Source organism: Saccostrea cucullata, unplaced genomic scaffold (genome assembly GCF_032062105.1).
Source record: "Saccostrea cucullata isolate Sc308-1 unplaced genomic scaffold, CSIRO_AGI_Scuc_v1 ctg504, whole genome shotgun sequence".
Taxonomy (NCBI): domain Eukaryota; kingdom Metazoa; phylum Mollusca; class Bivalvia; order Ostreida; family Ostreidae; genus Saccostrea; species Saccostrea cuccullata.
This window is the reverse complement of record NW_026925489.1, coordinates 46,699-59,175: the sequence shown is the minus strand read 5'-3', so window position 1 is coordinate 59,175 and position 12,477 is coordinate 46,699. Positions and strand designations below refer to the sequence as shown.

The 12,477-nt window shown below is 32.5% G+C and overlaps 1 protein-coding gene across 1 annotated transcript; it reads right to left on the bottom strand.

Annotated features, from left to right (window-relative positions):
* Window positions 1-433: 433 nt before the first annotated feature.
* On the bottom strand, window positions 434-7,340 carry LOC134268988 (transcriptional regulator ERG homolog). The gene is made up of 4 exons (XM_062751215.1): window positions 7,111-7,340; window positions 6,831-6,884; window positions 6,403-6,483; window positions 434-2,385 (listed from the first exon to the last, which is right to left on the bottom strand). Exons 1-4 carry the CDS (start codon window positions 7,181-7,183, stop codon window positions 1,865-1,867), a joined length of 729 nt encoding a protein of 242 aa, XP_062607199.1. The 5' UTR covers window positions 7,184-7,340; the 3' UTR covers window positions 434-1,864.
* Between the last annotated feature and the right edge of the window lie 5,137 nt (window positions 7,341-12,477).

Sequence of the window (12,477 nt, the reverse complement as noted above, 5' to 3'; positions counted from 1 at the left end):
TGGTTGATACATTTTGTATTATTACTCAATTTTTTAAATCCACTATTTATTTTTTCTTCCTCATATTAACCCTTCCTAATATAAATAAAAATTTAATATTGATAAATTTAATAAAATGATAATTAGTTGTTTATAAATTTAACTATGAATTACCATGTCGACATTTTCAAAATTTCTTTGAGTAGATAATAGTAAACAAAAGAAAAATATTGGAGTTTTCTACGCTAGTTCAAATGGTCTCTCCTTCTGGTAAAATCTGCCGGTAATTCTTAGTCAGATTTCCCCCACGTTATGTACCAGGGTATATACAGACAAGATAAAACTTCAAACTGACTACAAAATATCTCTGTTTTATTTTATAATTAAATATCTCTGAAATACATATCACATTTTAAGAATATTTTTATTGATTTCAAAAAAGTATAGTTTTCAATATGTAAATATGTGTAAAAATAACATTGAAATAAAATAAATAAAAACAAAATGAAGAAAGATATTTCTTAGTCGATATTCTCGTCATTATTATTGAAATCGAATAAATTGAGGAACACGTGCTAAATCCCTTTCTTTTCAAAAAAAATATCCCTTTACAGAATTTTCCCATGCGAATTAAGTCAAAATTATACAATTTGCTTTCATTCAGTGTTCGGCGTCTCACGAATTAAATGTATTGCTGAGCAGGGATAAGAATAATGAAATAAAGAACTTTTAATTGATTTTTCGAATCAAATTCAGTTACATTTCAATGTGACATTACGCATGGTTATTTGAATAAATACATTTCCTTGGATGTCTAAATCCTCTCAAAAACGCGTGTGCAGCGCACGCGCGCATTAAATAACAGAAAATTAAGCACCCATTGCCTTATACATTAAGGGTTAGGAATATATTTACATTTCATCATTATTGCCAATTTTGGCAGCAATATTATTAGCCATCTTGAAACGGTCGTCTGCTTTTTCAGCAATCAAGTCGATCATCTGCAGGTGACGGATGAGAAGGGATCGTTGGTCTAATAATGGCTATCATCATTAAATATTTGCCTCGGCCTCCATTGGTGAAAAGTATTCATTAATATGCATACTTGTCTTTGAAAACAAGTTTATTGTCACGATAACAAGACGCCATAATCAATACACAATCCGAAGGGACCGTTTAGTACCAAAGATGGAGTCAATCGAGCAACGTCCATCACAAAAGATTAGCTCCAATGCAGGTCTTCCATCGTCACTTGCCGCCTTTAAATGTTTTCTCTTTCTATCTAGAAATCTAATTCAAGGCACTTAGATCAAGACTGCAATCAAAATCTCTCCATAGTCTGGTCACATAAACCGACAAAGTCAATATTGTCTTCTTTTCCCTTTTGCTTCTGCCAAATCCAATTTTGTTGCTGTCAAGAATCCTATCACCGCATCAAACTTTATCATGAAGGAAGAAATTATCGGCGAATCCAATTGTGAAGTACATTTCCTTCCGATGAATGTCCCGAGAAAACTTGGGCTGAAAATGACTTCCGAAACATCCCAAAGTCTTGCCAGCAGCCCTGTGCTTAATACGAAACTCCATTACAACATTCCTATATCAAAATCTATTAGAGGATGTTGGCATTTCTGAAATTCTGATTTATGGCAACAACCCATCAATGCCTTCTTCCGGAAGACTAAAACACCGTCTTGGCTTTCCTTGCAATCGAATTCGAAGCTAGAAACTGCTCAAGAAAATGTAGAAATGCTACGTTCCAACTCCCACAATTCATCACTCAGATGAATCACAAGAAGAAATCTCATTTCTCAGTAAAGCACAAAATATACGTGCTTAAAAAATTAACACTCAATGTTTTCCAGATAAGATCCTTTTTATTTGATCACGTATAGTAGGACCCAAGATGTGACGTCATATGGCTAGGATGGGTCATGTGATGGTTTGGAATGTTCGGATACATGGAATGATTTGTCTGTGACCAATAACCTGAGTGACTTCCGAATATACCCGTAGTGGGTGGCATTGGAGAATGAGCATTCATGAAATTGAATTTAGAACTAGGGTGATAGGCAGGCATGAAAAAGTCCTGTTGATATTTATAGGCTGTCGGATCGGCAGCGGGCTGCATGGCCTGGGCCAAACCCGCGAAATCAAACTTATAGGCGTACCGTTTCCCGTGCACTTTAGTCATTATGTTTTTATCATAATAGTATCGGAGAGCACGACTGAGTTTATCGTAGTTCATGTTAGGTTTGGACTTTCGCTCGCCCCACCGACGGGCAACCTCATCCGGGTCCACGAGTTTGAACTCCCCGTTGGTTCCCTCCCACGTGATGTAGTTCGAGTTACTGCTGTCAGAGAGGAGCTCCAGAAGAAACTGCCACAACTGGATCTGACCACTTCCTGAAATTGGGTTAAAAATTGAGTACATTATTTATAAAAATTTACATAAGTGTGGGGAAAATGTTTCTCTCTCAGTGTTTTCTGTTACGTAAAATTAGAACTGAGGATAGTTTTCTTAAACATTTGTCTTCCTTAATGAGTTGGAAAGCAGACAGAAAAAAAACCGATCCAAACATAGTCTGCCATTCCTGACTCAATTTTTCAGACAAAAAGCCTTCAAAACAAGCGTCAAGGACTCTTGACATAATAGATTTTACAAAATGGCATGAACTCTGTCTTTAAAAAATTAGTAATCCGTTTATATTTAAATTAAAGTCAAAGAGTCCAATGATGCAATAAATAGAAAACTGTGCAGGAAAACAATATTTTATGCAAAACAGTCGTTATCTCTCTCTGAATTAGAAATAAATGTCACTGTAAAGAAGAAGTTGTTCTGTTGAATGCCTGAATATTGAAGATGATACGTTTAGATTGCCCGTATATCTCGTTATGGTATGAAGGGACACTTGATTGTAACAAAAGAGAGCCTGATTGCTGTACTGAGTTACAATTCTAAAAAAGTCCCTGCTTTCCAGATCGAGTCCTTAGACTTGTTTTTGACATGAAAAGCCCATTTATCCCACTGAGATCGAATCCCCGGCACGTGACGGAGGGACTGAAAAGCAATATTAGGTATATTGATCTTTAATTGAAAGTACCTGTACGGCGCTTAATCGAATCGGATAAAAACGAACAATTAACAAGAAAATTCCAACTAGTCTAATGTAAGTGCTATTTTCTAAAACAAACGGCAGATGTTCCGTTAAGTTATTTAATCTTTCGGACACTTTTTTCTCGCCGACTTATGCGGCACATACTTCTTCGCCGTGTCGTAAGCTGGCCAGTCTGGGATTTGGTCTTCCACAGTTCTATAATTTTCTGATAATTGAGCGATAATTTGAGTGTATTTCTAACTTTTATAACGAACGCGCTGAAAATCAAATCAGGAAATTATTTACACATAATGGAGCGGGTATTAAGGATGCCAAAGCATTATTAGGTTGCAACATCAGAACAATTTTTTTTACCGTTGTAGCATGTCAAAAATTTTAGTAAATAATAGACTGCCACCGGTTGCTTCCAGCTGTTAAAGCCAGGAAAGGTATCGACTATTTCATTAGACATCGCTGAATCAGATTACATGTATTTTGATAATTTCAGCCTATTTTCTCAATTAAGACTATAGGTCCTCTCCCTTTCATTTTAGGTCTGTATAATATTACGAATGAAATAATTCATTAAATAGAAAAACATTGCAAGGACGGACTTTTTTTCTCGAGACGACCGTTTTCTGAGTACTGTAGCAATCTTAATTTTTGTCCCTGTAAATAATCGTGTGAAAAAGGGCGAACATTTGGAAAAAATATGTATTAGCGTAAACTATGTGATAGTTCGTGATGTCCTTTGGGTATCTATATTTTTACGAATGTTAAAATAAAAAACGGAAAAGTGAATGAATCATGTAATGATTATTGTAATTATACCGCATCCGGTAAAAATAATTTGATGTAAACTCCAGGCGGCTGAGAAAGGCCACTTAGTCAGAACTTATAGGATTAAAATATGAATGAAATGATCTTAAAAGTACAAGCATCGGAGACATGATGTTGTGTATTCGGTGAGATAAAATTAATCAGACTCTTCTAACAATTCTCTGTTTCAGCATAATTTGGTTTAAAGTCAAAACGATTTAGGTACTTCATGAAAATTAAACGCCTACTAAAGGGAGCGTCAAATCCACGATTTTCAACTGTCCTGAATACTGGGCATAACTCTTTTATATTATCTTTTGAATTTCCAAAATAATAGAATATTTAATTCAATTTAATCATTCTTGATAATTAAAGACAAAATATTTAGGTCTTTAAAAATTAAAGGCCTCACCAGCCTCATTTTTATGTCGCCATTTCTTTTCTTTTAGAAATAAAATATTCCAAATTTACATATACATTTATTCATTTTATGTTTTCACTTTCATTTATTTTATCAAAAAGCTAGTTGTCTAAGATTTTTAATAAATGGAATTTGATTTACATGTGCACATTTTCCCTAGAGATAATAAGCAAATATTATTACGTACATAGCTCACAATTTAAAAATGAACAAAAGTAAATATTTTAAAATTCAGTTAATGAATTATTTCTGAGTCACGAATTACATCTTTTTGAGAATAAATAGAAATAAGTAATTAGTAAATTAAAGCGACCTGGCATTTTAAATAAATTATTTTACAATTAAAAACGAGCTATCCACCAAAGATAAGTTTAAATATCAATATGTTATTTATAAAATTGAAGAAATTTAAATTTGTAGAAAAGTCTTAGTTTCTATTTATTTATTTATTTATTTATTTAGTACATCAAATAAAATATTCCCTGCTTTCGCACTTGAATTAGTTGTTATTACAAATTATGCACTGGTCATTTAGTTAGATAATGCAATTTTTTTTTACTTGTTAACATCGCAAACACGACTGTGGCAGAGCGATTGAACTGTTGAGATATTAAAACACAGGTGCTTGGGATGTTGACATAGCTTTGATTCCAGGACAAACATTATGTTTAACGTGTGTTCCCTGAACGTCTACTAATTATAAAATTATGTAATTATCACACTCAATTAAGGGGCCCTCTAACTAGTTTACCTGAATTATCTACACCTGTATATTAAAGGACACACCAAAATTTTATTATTAATTTTTGAAGATTTTATCCATATCAATTGATGTATATTTTTCATAAATAATTTTTAGCAACAATTAAAAACACCGCTTATCTTGCTATTTGTGACCAGTTTTATTAGATATTAATACTGTACCTTTATTAACGGCAAGCTTAAAAAAATAAGGGCTCTGAAATTCCTCACCTCAGTGACCTCACCCCCAATTAAATTGGATTTTTGAAATTATTTTTGAAGATAAGTTGTCAAAAATTATCTTTACATGTCTTGTTTAGTACTTTTTCTAATTTTAAAAGTTGTTTTTTTTAAATAAAAAATATTTATTGTATATGAAGATAAATATTAAAGTATTTAATCACATCAAGGTAACACAGGTTAACTCTACCTGGACCCCTTAGAGGGCCTCTCTATTGAGTGTGATAATTAAATAATTTTATAATTAGTAGACGTTCAGGGAATAAACCACAGGAGAGTGCCAATATTTCCCAATAAAAGATACAATTATACAGTTAATTCCCCATATTTGTCTGCTTTGACACATAGAGTTGTTTAAAATTGTTATATCTACTTTCAAGTAAGAAATGTACTTTTTCAATTGCTTTATTTTTCTTTCCTAGGCTCATTTTAATATTAAATATCAACATTTTCCAGTGTTAAAAAAAGAAACCAAACTGTATCAAAGTGATAAAAATTTGTGTTTCTTAAAATAAAAAAAACAAACATGTAAATTTTATATAAAATATTGCATTTTCATGTGCTGAGTATGTAGAGATAAATTAGTTGATATTCAGAATATATCATACTACTTAGTTTTGCATTTACCAAAACTATTTTAACTATATTTAAAAATAAATGATAATCAATCAACAGATTACAATCAGATATATTATATTATCTATTTGGAATATATAATATAGCAGACCATCTCTGTGTGTTAATGTGGATTCATTGTGTATTACATAGAGGAAAATGCGATCTAAGAAATGCTAAAAAATAAATCCAAAAAAAAAACGAATAAGGAGATTGCGCGTGAATATTTTTGCGGATACTGTCATGTGTAAATTTTGAATTTACCAAGTGGTAGTAAAACTCAAAGTTTAGAACATATCCATACGGTACTAACATGTGTAACTATCATCAACGCCCATGAAAAAATTAAAATTCAGAAATATTTCTATTCAAAATTTGTAATTTTTTTTTCGAAGGAATTGTAGGGACCAAACAAACTCCATATTTAGAAGGGGCTTATAACAGTATTAACCGTATTCAAATCAAATCAGCTGAAATCATTCCACTCACCCTGAGGTCGCCAGTGAGAGTGGGGTCCCCCGTCAAATCCGGGCTTACCAATAGCCGACAGCGTCCCCGGGTGTGGATAGGCTAAAAGTAATAGAAAAAGTCAGTAAATATTGATGTTAAAAATTTGTGTGTTTTTTAAAAAGAATGAAAATAAAAATATATCGCATAACATTATTGCTGGTACGTGAACAGCGATTCATATTTCGTGTAATTAAACTTGCATTTCGTTTTAAAAAAATACATGTAATATAGAAAAAGAAATTATTTAAATAAATCAGTACAAATATTTCATAATATTTTTGCTTGGTGAATGGGAAAACTACAATTTTATCAAAACAACCCTTCATTAAAACAAAATTTAATTAAGGTTTTAATTTTAATTAAAATAATATGAAGTTTACATAAATTATTAAGATTAAAAAAAATACCTGGGCTGGCGGGACTGGACTGTGGCGACCAGGCACTCTTTCCATAAGCAGGATCTGTGACCAAAAATTAAAACAGACTGTTAATTAATAAAAAAAAAATCCCGTGTTCTCTAAGACAATTTTCAAAATTCGTCAAAAATAATGATGGCCAATAATTTTATTTGGTCAGCAGAAAAAATAACACCGGAAATAATTATTCCTGTATGTTCAGCAAAGAAAGGAAATCCCTTAAAGGTTTTTCCTTTCGGGGCAGAATGTAATTTCCCGAATAGAATCTTACCCGGAAATACCATTCCTGAAAACGCCGGAAAACTGCAGGCTCGGTAGTAATCTTGTTGCTTCATTCCCTGCATTTGGTGAACAATTTCCAAAGTGTCCAATATAAAAATTTTATATCTAGAACTTATTTGATATGTGTTCTTGTCCAATTATCGGAACTTGATTTTCGTTTCCGATTTAGATGTAACAATTTCCCGCCGGCGGAACTCGCTCCGGACGGTTACATGGGAAGTCGGTATAAAGTCTGGGAAGGAAGCTTTCAAACTTGGATTTTAAATAAGTTCCGAAACAACTGGAAATAATGTGTACAAACGGTGATTGATTTTTGTGTAAAAAGTCGATATTTGTACGGAAAGTCAAGTTAGATTATAGCCGCGGAAATGTAACCAATCAGCGGCCCATTACAAGGGGCGGGGCAAATAAGGGGGCGGGGCCTTAAACGGAATTATGTGAAAGGCAATATCTGTCAGTAATCCAAAGAAGGGCATATTATTGAGAGAAATCACGTTAATGCTTGTATTTTGGTGGCTGGGATTTTAACTGTAAATGCCGATAAAACAGACAGAACCTTTTTCATTTACTTTTCACAGGTTTTAATTGGCCTACGGGGGCTGTATTGTAGCCGAAATCACTTTCATTTCGTTCAATGCTTATTGTTGACTCTGCGTTAACGAAATATTTGTTAAGATTTAGAGCCTTGCTGTCACTAATGGGAAACATATTTGACATAATCGCCATAGAATTTTTTTCATTATTGTGTATACCGTGGGCCTTTGGAGGATAACAATGCAGAAGTAAGCAGCGGTGCGGGGTATATTAAAATCATTGTTGACCAAATGAAACCTTCGTTGATGAAATCGTTTTCTGTGAAAACAAATGTACTTTGATCCGAGTTCTAGAACGCGACATATGAAAAAAGATTTCTGTCAATATTGACTACAAAGTTACTTTTCTCACAGTTGCTGGTATCATTTGCCTTAATTTTCATAGATCACTGATTTGCGAGTACTCAATGAACTGTATATATTAGTTTATTTAGACACGTTTTCTTTCAAATGCGCAAACAGTTGTTTATCAAAGGCCTGAAACTTAAAAGGCTCCGTTTATTTATAATAAGGACGTAAAGGAGAGATTAATTTTAACTATTTAAAAAAAATTGTAACATTAAATTAGAAAAAAATTAAATAATTATTAGTCTGTGTTCTAACACTGCCTGTTCTAACCTCTCTAGCTCTCTTTTTTTAAAAATTCATCCGATGAATCAAATCGTAACTTTATTATTTTTTTTTAATTGTGTTTACCTTTACTCTTTTGTGTTAAATCAATGCTGTCGAATTTCAACTTTCTCTTTTTGTTTCAGAAAACAAATTTGAAACTTAAAATTTTCTGCACTCTTAATAAATAATTGTCTGTTTGACAGTTTACAACCGTAAATGGGCAAAACCAAGAGATCATTTCATTATTAGCAAGGTGTAGTCTGCTGAAATAATTGTATTGAAATCTTAATGATAGCTTGTAAACGACCCAGAAATCCTTTTATACTCGTCTCCTGTCTGAACATTGTATACAGAGACCGGCGTATGCTTCTTAAGCACGTGCAAAAGAGTGAAAGTTTGCACGCGCCTCTAGCAAAATTGGAAAAACGTGCACTTATTGCAGGTGCGCTGCAAAATTGTTTTACAGGGTCATTCGACCCAGTACCTTGAGTTTAGTTTGACATTTAGTACATCAGTTTCTTGAGTTTAGTTTGACATTTAGTACATCAGTTTAACAAAGTTATTTTTTGAAATCGACACGATTAAACATGGGATTCTTTTTTCAAAATTAATCTTTTCATAATACTTACTAGCCAAATAAAAAAGTTGCATTTTAATTGTGCCTTCAAGAAAGAAAAGTTTTAAGACCTTTTAAGTAAAATAATTGCTGAATGTTTTAGTTTTGGATTTCATCTTTTTTAAAGTAATGTAAAATGTATTCTTTTATGCATGTGGCTTTTTAACGTAAGAAAATGTATATTTAAAAAAAATGTTTAATTTTTATCTCTGCTTCTTTCACCTTTTCTTTCTTTTCTGTTTTTTAGCTTGATAAAGTACGCTGAGTAAAAAGATGATGACCCCCCCCCTTTTGACTCTCATAGATGTGTGTAGATTTGTAAGGTAGTCTGGACATGTATTTATTTACAAGTACACATAGAAATCAGCAGATACTGCTGTGTGATCACTGACGTACAATTTCACAAATATGAAATTATATACAAAGAAACGTCCATTACTTGAAGCGGTTCAATTTCTAAATACAAAAAAAGGTTACGGGACAAAATTGAAAGTACACGTGTTTTCCTCTCTGCGCTGAGAAGATATTATACTGAAGCAGTCATTGCAACCCCCAAAACACTGATGACTATCAAATATCAAATAAATTTTGAAATATGACGCGTGTCAGATTTTATGTAATCACACAAATATGATTTAGCTAAAAAATGATAAACATTACAACACGCGTTACAAATCCATTTTTATGCCTGTAATTATTCGCGGTATCAATGTGTGTTTAAAATTAATCATTCCCTTTCGTTTTTTCGCCATTTTATTATTTTTTTTTTACTTGTTTATCGATACATTTTTTTTTGTTTTCATAGGGGATAATTTTTTTTCTTCTTTCATGTGAGCAGTATTTTAGAGGAGAAGCAAACAAAATTATGTGCTGTGTACATTATGTCGCTTAATATTTGTGTTAATTACTTCAATACTATTTTTATCTTTGTCCTTAACAAGACCCAATGAATTATTATATATATATATATAGTTAAATACTCATTTTTGGTTTTGATTATATGCACATTTCTCTAGTATAATTTTTCGTATCTGTTTCGATCATAAATAAGACAACGCAATTTATTATCATGCAGACTTAATTTGTCAGTTCTTAAACAGTATAGGCCTATATGTTGTTAAGATACAAAAGAAATTTTTAACATGACGTCTTCCAGTTCTCTTAAATATATGTTGTACATTATAATTTAAAGTTGTCTATAATCAAATAATTTTAAGGATTGAGCCGACTTACAGGCGCGGATTCAGAATTTTTTTTTTTGGGGGGGGGGGGTGTTCCAACCCAGTCAAAAAAATTCCAACCCAAAAATCTCTTGACAAGCAAAAAAAAAAAAAAAAAAAAAATGGAAACTTCTTTCGCAAACGTGTAAAACCATGACTTTTCATACCAACTCAACACTGATTCACGTTTTTGAGGAGGGGATCAGTGTTTTCTATTGGGATCTAAGTTCACTTTTACTCGGTTTAGTATATGTTTTTAATAACTCTTCAACTTCCCGAGGGGAGGGGGCCCCCCGTGATCCGCACATGACTTAGATACACGTCCAAGGGACCTAATTGTCTCAAGCCATGATCCGGAGCCCGCATATAGCTTTCTCCAGAATGGGAGAGGATTGTACATTTTGGCCGTGGTTTGTGACGATGAAGAAACATATGATTCGTTAGTTTTTGTGAGCCCGGGATCTTATTTCATCAGTTCAAAAATCTATAGCGTCTGTAACACTTTGAATATATCGGTGTCTTTCACATATTTCCATTTAAAATCCAGCAGTCTTCCTTTTCCGCATATTTTCAATAACAGCAACAAGTAACGAGGTATCCATAGCATGTAATCAGTGAACAACAAGAGCATTCAACAGTAACAGTCACTGGGTCAGTCAATCATGATTCCTGTCAACAGCAAAAGTCAACAATATACTCTGTACATGTAATCAGTAAACAGTAAGAATATGCTCTATTCATGTAAGTCAGTGAACAATAGTACAATAGTACAATAGAATATTTATTCAACCATATGCAGGGACGTAGCAGCAGGGGGGGGGGGGGGGATATACTGTCCCCCCTCCCCCCCCCAATAAGAATATACACTTTTTTTCCCAACATTACCTTTACTATTGAAAATGTCTATTGAAAGGTTGGAAGGCTCCCCCACTTCTTATCTTAGCATAATGATATCAAGGATATGTAGTATTTTATGGGAAAAATGCAAGTGAAAGGAAGTTGGCCTTGAAAAAATGTTAGCAAGTATCCCTCACCCCCACCCCCCACCACCATCACTACCACCACGAAATAGGATTTTCGAGTTTGGGCAATTTCTCCATGCCTGATAAAAATATACAATATACTCTGTATATATAATCACTGAACAGCTATGAACAGCAAGAATATACAATATATTCTGTACATGTAATAGGTGAACAGTAAAAATATACAATATATTCTGTACATTTCATCAGTGAACAGCAAGAATACACTGTACACAATATACTCTGTACATTGCATCAGTAAACAAAAAGAATATACAAAATACTCTGTAATGTAATAAGTGAACAAGAATATACAATATACTCTGTACATGTAATAAGTGAACAACAAGAATATACAATATACTCTGTACATGTAATAAGTGAACAATAAGAATATACAATATACTATGTACACGTAATAAGTGAACAATAAGAATATACAATATACTATGTACACGTAATCAGTGAACAATAAGAATATACAATATACTATGTACACGTAATCAGTGACCCGCAAGAATATACAATATACTATGTACACGTAATCAGTGAACAATAAGAATATATAATATACTATGTACACGTAATCAGTGACCCGCAAGAATATACAATATACTATGTACACGTAATCAGTGAACAATAAGAATATACAATATACTCTGTACATGTAATCAGTGAACAATAAGAATATACAATATACTATGTACACGTAATCAGTGAACAATAAGAATATATAATATACTATGTACACGTAATCAGTGACCCGCAAGAATATACAATATACTATGTACACGTAATCAGTGACCCGCAAGAATATACAATATACTCTGTACATGTAATCAGTGAACAATAAGAATATACAATATACTATGTACATGTAATAAGTGACCCGCAAGAATATACAATATACTATGTACACGTAATCAGTGAACAATAAGAATATACAATATACTCTGTACATGTAATCAGTGAACAATAAGAATATACAATATACTATGTACACGTAATCAGTGAACAATAAGAATATATAATATACTATGTACACGTAATCAGTGAACAATAAGGATATACAATATACGTGTACACATAATCAGTGAACAATAAGAATATACAATATACTCTGTACATGTAATAAGTGAACAATAAGAATATACAATATACTATGTACACGTAATCAGTGAACAATAAGAATATACAATATACTATGTACACGTAATCAGTGACCCGCAAGAATATACAATATACTATGTACACGTAATCAGTGAACAATAAGAATATACAATATACTCT